This window comes from Gorilla gorilla, chromosome 2, assembly GCF_029281585.2.
Source record: "Gorilla gorilla gorilla isolate KB3781 chromosome 2, NHGRI_mGorGor1-v2.1_pri, whole genome shotgun sequence".
Lineage (NCBI taxonomy): Eukaryota > Metazoa > Chordata > Mammalia > Primates > Hominidae > Gorilla > Gorilla gorilla.
Window position 1 is genome coordinate 62,006,652 of NC_086017.1, and position 18,542 is coordinate 62,025,193.

An 18,542-nucleotide genomic window follows, 5' to 3' on the forward strand; every position below is an offset into this window, starting at 1 on the left:
ATGATCTAGACAGAAAAGGTCCTCTCTTTCTCTATATTCTTTCTGCTGTCACCTGCATTGAGTTCTTAATTCAGGTATTTTCAATTTTTTTGGTTTTATATAAATCAATTTAAGGCTACAAATTTGCCTCTGATGACACCTTCAATAGATCCTGGAAGTTTCCAGTATGCAACATTTTCAGTCATTCACTTCCAAATGTTTAGTTTCCACTGTGATTTCCCCTTCAGCCCATTGGTTGATTGGGAGTGCATTCTAGAATTTCCAGGCTGGGCATGGTGGCTCACACCTGTAATCCCAGTACTTTGGAAGGCCGAGGCGGGAGGATCATTTGAGGTCAGGAGTTCGAGACCAATCTGGTCAACATGGCAAAACCCCATCTCTACTAAAAATACAAAATTAGCCAGGTGCGGTGGCACGCACCTGTAATCCCAGCTACTCGGGAGGCTGAGGCAGGAGAATCACTTGAACCCAGGAGGTGGAGGTTGCAGTGAGCCGAGATCATGTCATTGCACTCCACCCTGGGCAACAGAGCGAGACTCTGTCTCAAAAATAAATAAAATAAAATAAAGTTTCCAAACCATAGGTGCTTGAAGAGTCTCTTCTTACCACTGCCAGCAGCCAGATATGATACATGTTTCTGGAGACTGTTCTACCCTCATGATGGCTTATTCCTTTTATTTAATCAATCACTCTTCATGCATCAGGGTATCCACTTGGGGCAGGGATGTTGCCAAGTCCATCCTCTCCAAAGGCAAGACCTGTCTCTGGGTGTCTCTGCACACCCCTGAGGATTCCTCTGAGCAGCGGCTCCTGGCTGGGCCTTCAGCAGTGTGGATGCCGGCCTGCCCCCAGCTACCAGAGGTACCCACCTGTGGGAAGCCCTGGTCTCCCTCTGACTCCAGGCCAGGTCCATTAGCAGGGATGCCTCACAGGCTCAATAAGGGCCTCCCTCCCTCCCTTGAAAGACCAGGCAGAATCTTCAGGGAGATGGTCCTGCTTAACCAGTCATGAACCCAGACGCAGCCTGGCCTCCCTGCTACTCTCCCTGCTAACCGGGCCATATCTGGCCCTGGAGCTTGGCTGGACCCACACCCAGTCATTTTACCACACATCATCTTCTGTTGCCAATTTCCAGACCTAAAAAGGACCCATATTGCCTGGTTTCTTCAAACAACAAAGTATCAACAGAGAAAGATTTTTTTTTAAGACAAAACAAAGGAGCCCATGGTGATTAGATTTCACAGTCGTGCTGGCTCTCGCTCTGCTGCTCCGGCAGCTCACACTGACCTCGCTGCTCTCCTCATCCTCCTCACCTTCTCCCGCCTGACTCTCAGAGGCCCCTGTGTGCCTGAACTCTGACTGCATGCCCACAACAGCTATGCTGGCAAACCCACCACCACCTCTCAAGCGTTGCAAAATATTTTGTGTTGGCTCTCATATGCACAGTCTTCCAGTGAACAAATAGGATTGTCACACCACATGCCCCTCAGTCAGAGGTAAAAGCAGAGTGGCCATCACACAGAGAATGGGACTGAGGAGGCCCAACAGGCCTCTGGGGTGAGTGCCATGGTCTCCAACCCCTGTGCTCAGACAGAGACAACAATCCAACCCACTGGGATGCTTCTTCCAGAGCCCCACCAGGAGGCTCCTGCACTCACTTACCAGGGTCTGCTGTGAACTGGGCTCTCATGGCTGAATGGGGCCCATAGGAGGCCATCCTAACTCCACAGACGGGGAGTGACCTCCTGACCCTGGCCGAAGACACCTGCTCCCAGCCCTCAACTCTGGGCTGCTGGCAGGGGACAGAGGGCCAGGCCAACCTCTTAGTTTCTTAGTGCGAAATAAATGAGCCGTTCTCTCTCTGCATGTCCTCTCACCTCTCACAGGAGGTGCCCGACCACCCAAGCCAGGTGCGACCCTCCTGAGCATCAAAACAGTCCTCCAAAATGCCTAGACAGGAGCTACAGAGCTCTCACAGAAACAAGGGAGGGATGGCCCACTCCCAGAGCTGCCCTCCACCTGGGGTGGACAGAGGGACGGCCCACTGGCCCAGCCACTGTTACACAGCCGCCTCCCCTCCTTGAAGGTGCATCCCCTTTGCTGCTGCTATCCCAACCTCAACCTAGGGCCCAGCATGGCGCAAGCACCCCGTAAGCATCAGTGGGTCTCCTACTCTGAGCCTGCAAGTTCCCACCAACTAAGCCTCAAAGCATAGCCCTGAGCACAGACAGCAGCGCCTGTGCAAGTCTGGGTCCAGGGCAGGGGCTGCTCACCCACACGGGGCCGGGGGGAGGGTGGCGGGGGCGCATGGCACCGTGTGCAGCTCAGTCACTCTACAGCGACATGCACACCAACTGCACAGCCACAAACACCAGATTTAACTCCCCACCCACAACCCGCCCACCATCCTCTCCCAAATAGCTCTAGAGAACTTAAACCAAGTAAGTGTGGCTCAAGATTATGTTTCAGAAAATACAGAAAGATAAATCTGTATTTCTAGCACACTGCCCCCCACGCTTGCCACACATGGGGCTGTGAGGGCCTCACACGGGGCCTGAGGCTCTGAACAACCGTGGTAGTTGGTAGGGAAGCCCTTCCCTCTCCTGACCAGTGTTCCCTTCTGTAAAATGAGGGGGTGAGATGGGATCATGAGCCTCCATTGCAGCTCTGACAACCCAAGTCTGTATGACATCCAGTGAGAGGCAGGGACTCCCTTTCCTCCTGCTTAACGTCACAGTTGTGTCACACCCCCTGACCAAGACTTTCCAGAGCCTCAAATAGGGCACTGGCACCAGTGCCACCACGCGGGTCTCCTGATCCACCAGCCATCCTCCAGGAGTCAGGCCCTTGAGATGACTGGAAGGACAGGCCTGACAAAGGGCAGTGCACATGGACGTGTACACCAAGGCACCCGGCAAAGCAAACCCACGAGGGCAGCTGGTGGGGACACGAGTCTGGGTTGGGGAGTCTCCCCAGCCCCCAACCAGGGGACAGATTCCATGAGCTGTGTGACAAGAGAAGCCAAAGCAAAATGTTCTGGGGGAGACAACAACCCTAAGCAAAAGTAAAAGGCAGATGAACCCCTGAGAGATTCCGAAGGTGCACAGGAGAGGAAACGCGCGCCTCCAACCCTGGGGCAGAGGCCACAGCCCCATGCCGGAAATGGGGCAGCTAAGGCACCAGACACCCCCATGGACCTGTTTTTCTAACAAACGGACTGCCCACCCACTCAGCATCACCAGGACCATGTCCACAACAGAAACTTCTAATGCCCTTTTAAAGAGCTCTCACCTAAAACGGCATGACATCATTTTCCATGAGCTCAAGTGGAAAGGGATTAACATCTATGAGGACCTACTGTGTCCGGTGCTGGGAAATTTAGACACATCCTCTCCTACCATGAGGCAGACAATGGGATGTCAGTCTCACAGATAAGAAAAGAGACTCAGCAAAGTCAAGGTCTTGCCCAATGTCACATAAAAAGAGGCAACACTGGAATCATCTGACCCAGTGCCCAAGCCCATTCCTCCTCCCCTCCTGAAGCTCAGGCTGTTTCAGATGAACAAGATGGGAGAGGACCCATGGTTTTTCAAAACCAGAAATGGGTGGGTACAAACTGTTTGTTCCTAAAAATACTGGGGTTTTCCTGAGAAAGCTAAGTATCATCCCCCACCAGACAAGGCAGTGTAACCTCCCCAGCTGAACATATCCCAGCACTTGGCCTCAATCAAAGATGTTTGCGAAGGTGACCGATACAGGCTCTGGTGTTCCCAGGGCAAAGGCTGTGGAAGGAGGGCAATGCACCATAACCTGCAGGCAGCACCTCCCACATCTGTCCACTCTCCTCTCAGGATGGGCAGATTTGAGAGGCAGAGGGCCCTTTGTCACCCAGAGTCCCCAAGCCAGGACTGCAGGAGAGAAGCACCAGAATTCTTCAGGGCCATAATAAACTTGTAACCAACATCCACCCCTGCTATGGTGTGAATGTTTTTGTCCCCAACAAAATTGATACTGAAATTGAATCCCCAGCCAGGCGTGGTGGCTCACGCCTGTAATCCCAGCACTTTGGGAGACCAAGGAAGGCAGATCACTTGAGGTCAGGAGTTCGAGACCAGCCTGGCCAACATGGTGAAACCCTGTCTCTACTAAAAACGCAAAAAATTAGCCGGGCATGGTGGCGTGCACGTGTAATCCCAACTACTCGGGAGGCTGAGGTGGGAGGATCGCTTGAACCTGGGAGACGGAGGTTGCAGTGAGCCGAGATCACGCCACTGCACTCCAGCCTGGGCAACAGAGTGAGACTCCATCTCAAAAAAAAAAAGAAAGAAAGAAATTGAATCCCCAAGGTAACAGTGTTGGGAGGTGTGGCTTTTGGGAAGTGATTGAGTCACAAGGGCTCCGCCCTCATGAAGGGGATTAGGTGCACTTATGAAAGGGCTTGACAATGGGAGTTTGGTCCTTTCCGCCTTTCCACCTTCTGCATGTGAGGACAGTGTTACTCCCCTCAGAGGATGCAGCATTCAAGCCCCATCTCGGAATCAGAGGGCAGCCTTCCCCAACGCTAGTACCTTGATCTGGGACTTCCAGCATCTGGAACTGAGAAATAACTTTCTGTTCTTGATAAGTTACCCAGTCTCCGGTATTTTATTACAACAGCACAGAACAGACTAAGATAACCCCTTACTCTCACAAAATGAGCCTGCGCAAACAAAAGGCCTCTCAAATGGGCCGATGTGTGCCACTCATGTGCCAGAGAGCTACCAAACCACCCGCACGCTGACTCCTGGCTGATAACCTGCCCTCAACACCAGCACACAGGTCCAGCCCAGGAGACCCAGGGCTACACTGGGTGGTACTCATCTTAGCTGGCACTTGGCAAGTCCCTCTGTCCTGGCGCTCCCTGTACCTTAGGAGACAACTGAAAGGTAAATCGGGGTGAGTATGGCCTCAACTCAGACAATAGAGTTGCAGCCCAACAGCACTGCACCCTGATCCTCCTTTTTCTACCCCAAACCTCCCCCACAGTTTCCCCAGAGGGCTTGCTGGGGCCCTTCTCCTGGCACCCGCAGAGCCCCCATGCCCAGGTCAAGGTCTGCCTCATCCCACAGCAGCTCCCTGTGGCTGACCTCACTGCTGCTCACCCCCAGCCTGCACTGTCCACTTCTCAGATGCAGAAATGGAAGCTGTCCCACTGGCCCTAAGATGCAGTAGCCCTCTCTCTCGCAGCTCTCCCAAGCCATCTCTGAGGACACAGCAGGTGCCCTGCGTCCAAACCAAAGTTTCATGGGGCTCCCTTCTGTTGGATCAGAATGGGGTCATGTAGCAGCAAGATGGGGACACAAGCCGACATAAGCCTGCTGGTACCCTACCTAGACCTGTGAGCTAAACACAAGAGTGACATCCGTGGGAGTTACGTGGATCTCATGAAGACGGAGTATTCTGGTGGTTACCAGGGCTGGGATGGGGAAGGGGAGCCAGGGAATGAAGGGGTTAAAAAAAAGAGAATATAAATGTATTTATTACCACTGAACTGTACACTTAAAAATGGTAAAGATGGTGAATTATATACATATATGTTACCCCAGTAAAGATAAATAAGTAAATAAAAACAAGAAGGCTGGATGCAGTGGCTCAGGCCTCTAATTCCAGCACTTTGGGAGGCCGAGGCAGGTGGATCACCTGAGGTCAGGAGTTTGAGACCAGCCTGGCCAACATGGTGAAACCCCGTCTCTACTAAAAATACAAAAATTAGCTGGGTGTGGTGGCGGGTGCCTGTAATCCCAGCTACTAGGGAGGCTGAGGCAGGAGAATCGCTTGAACCCAGGAGGTGGAGGTTGCAGTGAGCTGAGATCGCACCACTGCACTCCAGCCTGGGCAACAGGGCAAAACTGTCTCTGAATGAATGAATGAATGAAACAAGAGTGAAATTACAAATAGAATTTTAAAAGTCATATGTACATGTGATAGAAACTGCATAGACACAGGTACTTGTCCCAGCTCTGGCACCCTAGAAGTCATAAGACCCCCTACTAATCCAGACAGCTCTCATTTTCACCACCTGGACTCAAAAAAAAAAAAAAAAATGCTTTCCAATCTGCCATCCTCCTTATCCATAGGACAGAAGCCCCAGGCACCCAAGACGCACTCAGGAGCCCCAGGCTGCTCAGCCACACAATTCAGGAAGTGGCTGATAGCAGCTGCGCTCCATCAGGCCCTTGGCCACCAGGACCCCACCACATCGCCACCTCCCAGAACAGAATGTGAAAGATGAAGTCACCAAAGAACCAGCTGCACATCTTCCTGGAAGGTCTGAGTGAGTGGGAGCCCATGAGGACTCTACACCCGCTGCAGAGTGCCCAGGCAGAACCCAGCCCCTTTGTCAGCAGGCCCCTGTGATGTGGCCTCCAGCCAGGCCCTCATCAGTAATGAACATCCTCGGAACCAGTTGGGTGACAACACAGGCCCAGCCCCTGCGGATTTCTACCCCCGGCTGGAGCAAAGCCACCTCTGATCCTAGCCACAGATCTCCATAAGCACTAGGTATTCTGTCCAGCCAGTGGACTCCGTATCTTAACCAAATGCCCAAATTAAGGCTCCTCGATTGCACTATGCTCCCTTGGGAAGCCAACATTAGCTGAATCTGTTTTTTGGGGGGTTATCTGTTTTGAGACAATGTCTTGCTTTGTCACCCAGGCTGGAGTACAGTGGCACAATCACAGATCACTGCAGCCCCAGCTTCCCAGGCTCAAGCAATCCTCCCACTTCAGCCTCCTCCGAAAGTGCTGGGATGACAGGAGTGAGCTACCACACCTGGCCCATTAGCTGATTCTGAATCACTCCAAATCCAGGGGCAGAGCTAAGCATGACAAGGAGCCACAGCAAACGCTGGCAGACCTGGGTCCCAGGGGTGCCAGGCTGTGGTATGGAGGTGAGCTGGTCTTTGCTGGAAGTAAGTAAGGCCTTCTCTTGGGCATCCCTGCCCCATACGTACTCACACACTCACACCCCTACCTCAGCCCTCAGCCTGGCTCTTCAATCATGCTGCTGCACATCATTAGTAAGGACCCCAAAAGAAAGCCCTCTCAAGGCAGCAACCCCACAGTGCAGGTGGGAGGGGCGCAGGAATCAGGCCAGGTTTGTCCGCATCAGGACCTTTCAACCCAGGCCAGCTGTAGAACCTGGTATTGACTTGCCACCACCAGTTGGAGTGCATGGTTGGTCTCACCATGGGTCTTAAAGAGGAGGGATGGGAGAGAATCAGCCTCTAGAAAGGAGCAAGGATTAAAGTAAGTGCAGAGGTGGGGAAAGAGTCAGGGTGACCCTGGGCAATTTGTCTTCCTGAATCAGTTTGCAGAACCTTGAGCAAGCCAGGCCCAGGGGTTCCTACACCTGGATACCTGGAGTACCCCACAGAGGGGCTGGGTGTCGTCGGTATCCCAGGACAAAGAACCCTTAAAACTTGTGATAAATCAATCCTAAGTTCCTGTATTTGATAGGGAGTTTAGGGGGCTGGGAGAAGAAAATAATTTGAGCCTCATACGCTGACTCCCACCTTCATCTGAGCTGTACCCTGGGAGATGGGCAGGGCCTACCCACCTTCACCTGCCCTCCAAGTACTCTCTAAGACTCAGCCTACCTCTCAGCCAGCCTAACTCGTCTCATGCTGCCTTCAGCTCTGTCAGCCTCCCTGTGGAGTCCCCCTCTTCCCAGGCCAGGAAGCCCAGGAAGTAGAGCTATAACATCCATTTCCTATCCCTGGTGCCCAGCCCCGTGAGCTAGAGAGCCGATGATGAATGAACAAACAGACAGATGGCAAAAAGAACAGAGGTCGTCGGTTCGTTTCTCTTCTTCTCCTTTCCTCTGGGCTTTGTGAGCCTGGTGCCCTGAAGAAGAAATGACCCAGCCCTATCCACACCCCAAACCATCAGCTGTCCCTTGGCCTGGTTCCCGTATCTCTAGGTTTAATAGCAGACAAGCGACCACACAAGGCAATGCGCCATGGTCCTTGCTTCACTTCCCAGAGAGAACAATGTCAATAGCTTTCGTTTATGTGCCAGATGCGATGCCAGAACACCGGGAATGACATTTTAGATCCCACATTCAAGTGTTTTCAGGCTAAGCGTGAGTTAGCTGTTTAAAGAACACTCACAAAAAGAGGTGATCACTTGATAGTCATCTGTTTCAAACTGTTTCTGAGTTTTGTTTTGTTTTGTTTTGTTTTGTTTTAGGGGAGCAGGAGCGGTAGCAGCATTCACATGATTTTCAAATGCCCTCCTGGGCATAAGATCCCAAACGGTTACACATGAATCTGTATAACTTGCTTGTCCAGGGGCTTGGCTTGTGAACAGGCTTACACCAGGGCCAGCAGCCACCCCCTCTGGATGTGCTGGCCCAGGGAGAACAGGCCCACTAGTCCTGCACACTGGATATGTCTCTGACAGGGAAGGCAAGGGGTCACAACAAGGCTGGGGGCAGCAAGCAGCCTCCACACCTCGAGGAAGTAGAAGAAAAGGCCTATGTCCCCATCCCCTAGTCATAGCCAAATGGCCCCCAGGTACCCTAACTCAGATGGCAGTGGAAACCCAAACAACAGCTCAGAAAGCACCAGGCTAGACACCTCAGACTTAGCTGATAGTCCAAGACACATAAGCACCCCCAGGGCCTCCCTCAGCCTGGCAGGCAGACTAGAGACAGACTTGAATTCAATGGACTCCAGACCTCCCATCTCAAGTGGGCATGGTGACTACGCCCCAACAGGAGACATTCTGATGACTGCTCTGATCAGGAGGGCTCGGACACTACTTCCTAGTGGAAGTACTAGATGTGAAAGGCCCGGACCCAGGCCAGTTCCTGGGGAGAACTACATGTGGCCTACTTCCCACAGCCGGCCCCCAGGGACCCAGCCCACCCAGGGAGACCAGGGAACCGGCTGCTTTGAAGCTCATTCAGAAAGGAGGCCTTTGCTTCCTTGATTCCATTCCAGGAATTCTCAAACGACAAACATGAAGACTTCCCTTCTTCGTCCCAGCCTCTGCAAGACACCTGAGGTTGCCTCAGTCTCTAGACACACTGATGTCTGCCAGTCCGAGGGCCTCCAGGAAACCCTGATGTCAACTCAGAGCATGGGTTCCAAGGCTCAACTCAACCTCTGGACCAAGGGATGGCTGAGGCCATTAGGGGACAGATTCCATTCAGGCCCCTAAGGGGCGGCTTGCTAACCATGCCCAGATGCAGCCCCCAACCCTTGCCCAATTCAACTCTTATATACCCTTCTCAGCTGTACCAGTCCCAGGCCCAGCAATCTGCCCAGGTCACATGGAAATGCCTCCATCCATCTCCCTGCAGGCCGTGTGGGTGACAAGCCTGTTTCTGCATCTTGCCCACTGCCCAGACAGTGAAGGTACCACCACTCCACACCACTCAGCACCTGGCCGACACCTCTCACCTGATGCCCGTGGAGTGTGTAGAGCAGCCGGCCCTCCATCAGGTCCAGGATCTTCAGGGTTGAGTCACTGGAGGCCGTGATCAGGTAGTTTCCCGACGGGTGGAAAGAGAGCCCGTTCACTGCTGCACTGTGCACTGGGGGAAGGACATCCGTCAGGTGCTGGCTAGGAGGCACAGGGAGCACAGCTGAAGCCCAAGATGGGCAATCAGGGCCAATCGAGGCTCAGCACAGGCCTGATGGGGCTGGGTCAGGATGGTCATTGCTCAAAAGAGCTGTGGGGAACCCAACAAGGATTTCCCAGGAGAGGGGCACAATCAAAGAACAGGAAAAGGCCTGTTCAGAGCCAAGGGCAGGCAGTGGAAGACAGGCAGACAGAAACAGATGCAAAAACCAGAGGCAGCAGACGATTCCTCCATCCTCTCCTACAGCACCAAGCGGTCAAGCTGGAGCAGAATAGAGTACTCAAACATACAAACACAGCCTTTGGTCTGTCCGATATACTCTTTCTTTAAAGAAACCAATGGAAAACAAAACCCTTCAAATGTCAATACAATGCCACTGCCATACAGGGAGGACGTGTGTGGGGGCAGACGAGCAGAAAGCTTAGACACTCTTAGGAAGCAGTCAGGCCTGCATTCGGACCCCAAGCCTCCTGCCTGGGCTCACCCCATGACGTTTTTTGAGAGACGGAGTCTCGCTCTGTCTCCCAGACTGGAGTGCAGTGGTGCGACCTCAGCTCACTGCAGCCTCCGTCTCCTGGGTTCAAGAGATTCTCCTGCCTCAGCCTCCTGAGTAGTTGAGGCTACAGGTGTGCCACTACGTCCAGCTGATTTTTGTATTTTTAGTAGAGATGGGGTTTCACCATGTTAACCAGGCTGGTCTCAAACTCCTGACCTCAGATGATCCACCTGCCTCGGCCTCTCAAGGTGCTGAGATTACAGCCGTGAGCCACCACATCCATCCTGAGCAAGCATCTTAACCACATTGAGCCTCAGTTTCTCCATCGGTACCATAGCACCTATGTGTAAGAGGTACTGTGCGGATGCTACTAAGTTAAGCACATGAGGTCTTTGCAGAGTGAGCCATCCAATGCCAACATGGATGTTCCTCTCCTTTGCCCCCTGTGTTCCATGCAACTCAAGGTCCTGCCACTTCACCCACTCAACGGCTTGGCCCTGTCCATGACTCTCTTTTCCCTACCATCTCAGGCTAACCCCACCATCTTTTCTGGTGTCCCTCACTCTCCAAGAGCCGGCCACCCCAGCTCTGTCAATTCCCCCAGCCATAGAACTTTTTTACCCCTTGTTTCCAATGGGCCTGGGAGACTCTTGCCCTCCCCTTTCCCTGACCTTAAAGCTCAGTACTGGAAGCTGCCTTCTCCAGGAAGCCTCCCCTGGCCTCCCGATTAGGGCCACCCCCTTCATTTGTCCTTCCAAAGCACCACAAGCCTCCCATCGGTTCACTCTTCACATTCACATGCAACTATCTGACTCACATCTGGATCTCCCATGAGACCATGAACTCCATCAGGCAGGGGTGGTAAGTCCCTGGCACCGAGCAGGACTCAGAAAGTGGTTGGTGAGCAGGTGCTTAAGCTGGGTATCCAGAAGCCCCAGCAGGTTACACAACTCTCCCTCAAGGTCAAGAGCATGTTCTAGGTGAAGCTGGGGGCACACCTGGGCAGTCTACATGGGGACAGAGCAACTCCACAGCCAGTGCATGGATCAGCTGTATCATAGCCTCCTAGGGTGGCTTCTGAGGAAAACCCCAGTGTCTTTCTTCCCATTACCAGAGGCCCAATGAGGAAAACCAGTGGGGCCAAATTAACCATGACCCTGCCAAGTCAGAATTGCCACCAACATAAAGGCAGATTCAAAACCAACCGTCATCTTAGCACTGAAAGGCTGTAAGAACCACTACTGGGTTGGTAAACACACCCAACACGAAACGGCCCTCAACAAGGCCCATAGGGTGCACGCAGTCCCTCAGATGCCAACCCAGCTGATGTGCCGATGTGCCGGGGAGTCTGGATACGTGTTCCCAGGCACACTTAGGGGGAAACAGCCAAGGCTTTACGTAACATGATATTTATATCTGAACAACACCCTCCAAGCGCCAGGATCTCCAGGAGGCAGGCTGGAGAGGGACCAGTGGGGTCTCTGAAGCCAGCTCTTGGAGGCAGAATTCAGAGACCCCCCCCACCAGAAAGTCTGCACTGGGATGAAGGCCACCTCCACCCCTCCATGAGCAGAAGCTGCCAGAGGAACAGCCGGTGGCAGGAGGGTGCAGGAGGGAGGGCATGCTCAGGGAGCTCTGGGCTTCCCAGCACCATCAAGGTGGCAGGGTCAGTGTATGGATGCCACACCAGGGGCCCCCACCTGGTCAAGCCCATCCAAGGGAAAGAATCTCTCCCAAAGGAAGGGCAACAGAATCTCCACTCCACATAAATGCCAGGAATACCCAAGCCTGGATAGAAACACCTACAACCATTTACTCCAGAAGAGGGGCTGGCCTGGCATACCAGGCTTTGGGGGATACCCCAGACACCAGGACCCACCCCACCTTTCCCCACTTGCTCTCCTGCCTCACCCACTGGCCGCACCAGCCTCCACTCTCACTCCTCCTGCCTCTGTGGAGGTGGTGGGGAGCGGGTAGTCTATGGAGGCCTCATCGTAAGAACCACCCCTGCATGAGAGTCTACCATGAAGGCTAGGCTGTCCCATGAGGGCATGAGCCTTCTATCACGATGCCTTGAGCGCCAAATGTCTGAGAATGATCCACTTTTTGTCAAGTCTAAAGCCGCAGGCCTCTTCTTGGCTCCATGGCAGATATCAGTGATGACACACACTGCCACCTGGGTGGCAGCTGTGAGCTTGTGGCTTTTATCCCATCTCCACCCCAAAGAGAGAACTCTGACTCCAGGTCAGAGATACACCTACATCAAACTTCTACAGATCCTCAGGGACCCAGGGATGAGGCCACCACAGCCCCTGCTCCCAAATACCAAGAACTAGTCATGGCTTGTGGGCAGTAGGTGGTCTAAGCAGAGACCTGAGTACACCCACTCCATGCTGCTCTGCCTGTAGAGGCTTGGGCAAACCTAGGCCCACTACCTAATGGGCTGCAAACCAGCCAAGGGCCCAGAGAAAGCCTGGGTGCCCAAGCAGGAGGTTCCTCTCTAGAGGAGACCATGCCAGGGCCAAGCCCCACCCCAACATCCTTCCACGAAAGGACTGCTCATTTTCCCCAGGGTGGTCTCTTGCGATGCGCAACTGATGTTACTAGTGACACGGTGGCTCTGGGTTGACAAGAGGCTTTGGATTCATACCACAAAGGTGCTCTGATACCAGCAGCAAAGGACACCCAAAACACTCCTCTGTGTAAATGCCGTGTGAATGCTCACTTCAGGACAGTGGGAGAGTAGGTTGGCTAGATCAGGTGGGATAGCACCACTGTACCCCAATCAACCCTTTTAGTCTCAAAACACCCAGTACAGGGTACAGGCCTGCCCTGCTAGCTCCAACTACTTAAAACCCTCCGGCCGGGCATGGTGACTCACGCCTGTAATCCCAGCACTTTGGGAGGCCGAGGTGGGAGGATTGCTTGAGCTCAGGAGTTCAAGACCAGCCTGGGAAATATGGTGAGACCCCAAACCCATCTCTGAAAGAAAAAAAAAAAAGACAAAACCCTCCATGACAATGTATGAGGCCAGGCGGGGGTGCAGGGCTGCACTAAAGACCAACGGACAGAGAGCTTGGGACTCTATGAGTTCTAAGCCCTGCTGACAGCCAGCCAAAGAGACCACCTCTCCCAGGGAGCCTGGGTAGTAAATGACTAGAGTCACCGAAGTGCAAGGAACCGAGCGTGAGCCTGTCAACAGAATGCCAGACTCAAAGGCCCTGAGGTGGAGACTCAGACCCATAGCTTTCTAGCTGTGTGACTGTGGGCTGCATGCTCCGCATCTGTGAAACGGAGGGTAGACCTACTTTGCTGGCCACCCAGGCCTGTCACTGGATAATGGACCTGCACGTGCTGTAAGGCACGAAGCACATTACAGGTTCTGGGATGGGGGCTGCTGCTCAGATGCCTGAACAGTCTTAACGTGGGCTCAGAGCATATGGAGCTAACCCACCACCACAGGGATTGGCACTCCCAGGGCTCCACCAGCCCAACTCCTTGCTGAATTGAGAAATCAGAACTGCTCTCTGCAGTGATAGGCCAGAGCCAAGAAACTCCTTACCTAGGAGAGTCAGCCAGCGCAAGACAAATGGCTCCAGCTGCCTCCAATAGCCCAAAGCCCCAAGTGGGCTTCAACTCCAACAACCCTAGCAGGAACAGGAAGTGCCCTCATAGAGCACAACTATGGACGGCTGGATGCAGGCAGGCTGGGGCTTGCTAGCCACACACTGCAGTATCATTAACCAAATCCTCTCACAAGAGCCCATCAGCGTCCAACACCCGAAGGCCATTCTGGAAGTGCCTGATGCCCATCCAGAGTCACTATGGGAGACACTGCATGTCACTGTGTCCGTAGGTTTCCCTTGGGTTTCCTAGGGATCAGGGACAGAAAGCGGATCAGGCATCTGTTGCCAGAGTACTGGGAGCCCTTCCTGGGGAATGAGCCTCCAAAGAGATTCCACTGCACCTATGGGGGTGGGGGAGCCACTTGGGTAGAGGGTTTCCCCCTAGTTTCAGCTAGAGGTTTTCTGGGGAGCCCCAAGACCAGAGCAGACCTGGCCATGTCCTCCCGTCAGCAGAGGATGAGAGGTATGTTCCCCCTACCCAGGGAGCTCAGATCAACCTGGCTCACTGCACCCCTAAGGGTCAGCCTAGAGGCTATGGGATGACTCCGCTATCCTGTGAACACCCACCACTGGCCACGGCATTGAGCAGGGAGCTCAGGGGGAACCGGCTGTGTTTATGGGGTACTCCAAATCCCGCTAAGCCTCCAATCTACACTAGGGGTGGCTTAGGGATGAGACACTGCAGGCCCACTGAGAGGCTGTCATAAGAGGCAAGACCAGAAGCACAAGCAGACTGCAATCTCCCAGCAGGGCCTGTCAGCCCACACACTCAGCTCCACTCAGGACTCAGCCCCTGGAGCTCATCTGAGTCCATCCACACCTCCCCAACCCTGCCATCATGGAGATCCGCCCCTGCCCTCCGCCAAGCCTGCTCCCTCCAGGTCCCCAGCTCCCTCTCCCCAGTACCCACCGCTCTCCTCGGCCGCTCTGCATTGCTCCACCTCCTGACAACCCTCTTCACAAGACCCCACTCTCCTTCGCTCCCCAGCCTCTGCCCTCCTCAGCTCTCCCATGCTTGGAGACGGGGTTCATACCTCTCACTCTGGCTGCTTTGTGGACCTTTATCTTCTGTGGCCCCTCAATTATAGGGGCTCAGAATGTGACCTCAGCCATTCTCACATCCCAGATCCCTGGGTCCAGCTGGCCCCTCCACTCCAACAGGGTCAGCTTCTCTGCTTCTACTCAACCTCTGCAACCCATCCCCCACTCTGATGCCAGCCCCTACTTTGATACCAGGCACAGCCGGACACCTACCATCACTGGGACACATGGGGCACACCAGCCCCCAACCCCAGCAGGCTCTGGACACCGCTATCCTCTCAGATGTCCTTCTTCCCTTCATACCTTAAATGACGAGGCTAGTCCTAGCACTGCCAATCAGGCCACATCTTTGGGACCCCGAGCCGGAGATGGCATCCAAGGCCCTTCCCAAAGGGTACCTGCTGTTATACCCGTGAACACCAGGCCCAGGCTCCTGATCCATCAGAGATGGGTCTGGACCCTCCCAGGGTCACCTAGGCATCCTCTCTGCCCAGTGTCAGGACTTATGTAGCACAAACCACATACCCAGCCCTGTGTTATAATCCTTTTGTGGCTTTTCCCATCAGAGCCTCACAAAGCCATGAGGAAGGCCTATTGCCACCCCCTTTACAGAATGGAACCGCAGCATGTGCTCCTGACCACTGTCCTGCCTCGTCGCCTTCCACTCCCATCTCTCCCTGTCCAAGTCCTCCCTCCTCTGCACCTGCCCATGTTCCCCAGGCAGCTGTGCAGATGTGCCCCATCCCCAAGCCCCAGCCCTTCACTCAGGCCTGGCCCAGAGCAGAAGGCTGAAGGAAGGATAGGAAAGATATGGGCTCCAAGTGGAGGCAAGCCCCACTGCTCTTCTGTTCCAAAAGCCTCTGTCTGAAAGAGCATTGGTAACAAACCCCAGGGCTTCCTATGGAGGGGGGTGGGGTGGGGGAACAGGTTCTTGTGGCTGGCCCCTGCCACCTGGTGGTGCTGTAGGGTACTACAGGCCTTAACCAACCAGGTTGGCCTCACCAGCCCAGACAGGACCAAGACAGCGTCATTGTCATCATCACTAACATTGTACCTCCTTCCCCCCATTTTGTGCCAGCCACCCTCTCAATTCTTGATACGAAACAACTCATTAAACCTCCCAACACCTCCTGTGAGACACGCCCCATCATTGTCCCAGAGGCCCCACAGAGTCAAATGACCTGCCCAATATCACACAGCCAGCAATGCTTTAAAAGCCAGCTGCAGAGCCCACTCTCCACCATGTGCTATTCAAGATTAGGATCTTCTCCCCATTCTGGGAAGGTGTGCTCACCTCTGTTACCCCAAAGAAAGTGCTGTACTTGAACACCAAGAGTCAGCTAGGAAGGGTGTGTGTGTGGCAGGGGTGGGTGGGGTCAGAACCCCACACCTGTGTCCAGCCATGTCCTTCCCATTTCAGGTGTGGCTTAAGGAAGCGAGCCCAAGAACTTTAAGCTTAGTCCCAGGTTAACAACCACGGTTCTTCAAACAACTCCAGCTCTGCCTCCTTCCTGGTCTCGGCCCTAGTCCAGTCTTGCTCATCTCTGTTTTGCCAGCTACACAATTCCCAGTTTCTCCAATGACCCCTCACCAGCTCCCTTCCCTGAGCCCATCCCTGGAACTGGGGCGCCTCATGGCCCTGCCCACTCATACTTGCTCTCAGGCCAGTTCCCTACCCAGTACTCTCAGCTAACTCATCCTGGGCATGTCTAAGTCTGCCCTCGCCCTCCAACTCCCACCTGCAGCCTGACATGAGCCCATGCCCACTGCCCGCCACCCTGCCTTCCAAGGGCTACCATCCTGGGCCTGGCCCCTAGCTAAGTCAACCCTCCCTATGACTCTACATCTGCGGAGGACACTGTAAGACCAGAGGTGGCCACGGTCCCACCAATGCTGGCCTCTACTGACAACCCTGTTCCCTTTACCACAGGTCAAGGGCTGTCACCTTGGCCCTGGAGGGCAGAGCCTCCATCACCAGGAAAGGCAAGTGGCACGCCCCTGAGAAGTGGTCCTCAAGGGAAGCCCTGACCAGAGCCCCAGTGAGGACTCCCCATCTGACCCTGCAGTATGTGTGAGATTCTTCCACTTCGGAGGTGAGCATTGACTGGCTCAGTGGAAGCCAGGTAGCACCAGGCTCCATCTCCTGGCCAAGGTTCCAAGCCAGGCCAGCCATGCCACAGACTCCCACCCCTGGAATCCCAACAAACCCATGACACCTTCCTGCCCAAGGCCATCTCAGACCCATTTAAGCACTACAGCACAGGACAACATCCAACACCAGCACAGTCCCACCAGGGCTGCCCTTGGGCCCAGGAGGCTGTTCACCACTCACACTGATAATGCTGCAGCAGCCGGTGAGTCCGCACGTCCCACACCTTCACTGTGTTGTCCATGCCGGCAGCGGCAATGCACGTCCCACTGGGGTGGAAGTCCACGTAGGTGACAAAGCTGGAAAGACAGGGGCCACTATGCACTATAGGAGGTCTGCCCTGGTTCAGGACAGACCCAGAAACATTTAGTGCTTTCCCCATCCCTGTGTCCTGCCCATGCTGTTCCCTTGACCCAGACACCTCCTTTCTGTCACATTTCTTTACCAGGTGGCCAAGGGAGAGCAAGAAGAAGTAAAAGGTGAGAACAGTGGCCAGCAACAAACTAAGGTGGACTGACCAGGGAGCACATCCCACCGCCAATTTTCAATACAAGTTGAGAGAGCTATCTTCAAACCCAAAAGTCAGCCAGGCTCCCCTGGGATTTTCAAAGTTGGAGCTGGTACCCTTCCCAGGGGTGGCTGCAGGGCAGATCCTGCCAGCTGAGGCACAGGTGGGAAGGTCCAGCAGGACTACAGGGCCATTGGCCCACCCCTCTCTAGGAGACAGGCCAAGGACCCTCACCACACCCATATGTGATACCCAGGCTGGTACCATGTCAACCTCTCAAGGAGAAGCCCTTGTGGCTCCCAGCCCAACAAAGAAGGGCAGAAGCTGGGGTCTCTACTCAAATGTAGGCACCTCTCTCTCCTGATGATGTGGCACAATATGAACAGCCACCATCTGCTACAAGAACCCAACAAGAATTTTGTAAAGCCATCATCATGGATAACATACCAAGAGGCTTTAAAATGTAGTTTGGGCGACTGAGTGTCAACTGCTGACAGACAGACATGTTGTAATCCTGAGAACCAGAAAGTGAAGGAGAAAAAGAGGAGCACAAATAATTACACAGCTCCAAAGAATTGCATGGCTTGAGGTTAAGCACTCCTGCTATTTGTGGGATGGGGCCAAAGCTTCCATCTACACAGCAAAAGATACAATGCTAGGTTGCCAGACCTCGCAAAAAGCACCAGACAAGGGGCAGCAGTGATAAGGCTGCTGGTCCCACGGCTCTAGCCACTGAAGGCCACTGGGCCTCCTCATGCCCAGGTCTGTGCTCTGTGCTTGAGCGCCTACAGGTGGAGGACAGCATCTGGGGACTCACCCGCCATGCTCGCAATACGAGTGGACACATTCCCGGCTGCTCTTGTCCCACAGCTTAACAGTCTTGTCATCACTGGCAGACACGATGAGCCGCCCATCGGGGGAGAACCTGAACCGGGTGGGGCACAAGTCACATCACAGACTAACAGACGACATGGGCGCCACACACCTTCTTCCACAGCCACTCTTCCCCGAGTGCCTACTATCTGCCTGCAGGAACCACCCGGGGTCACATGCCCTACTGTGATTTTTTTTTTTTAATTTGAATACCCTAATTTG

The 18,542-nt window shown here is 54.0% G+C and overlaps 1 protein-coding gene across 5 annotated transcripts in view; it reads right to left on the reverse strand.

Moving 5' to 3' along the window:
• Positions 1-18,542, reverse strand: part of POC1A (POC1 centriolar protein A) — a 79,715-nt gene that overhangs the window by 53,656 nt on the left and 7,517 nt on the right. For all 5 annotated transcript variants that reach the window (XR_008678352.2, XR_008678353.2, XM_004034267.5 and 2 more), the window contains exons 5-7: positions 18,265-18,372; positions 17,123-17,238; positions 9,446-9,579 (exon numbers count right to left, since the gene is read on the reverse strand). Coding sequence is in view for 3 of the 5 variants with exons in the window: in XM_004034267.5 (XP_004034315.4) it covers positions 9,446-9,579; positions 17,123-17,238; positions 18,265-18,372 (358 nt within the window). In the remaining 2 variants the exon portion in view is untranslated. The remainder of the gene's footprint in view (positions 1-9,445; positions 9,580-17,122; positions 17,239-18,264; positions 18,373-18,542) is intronic.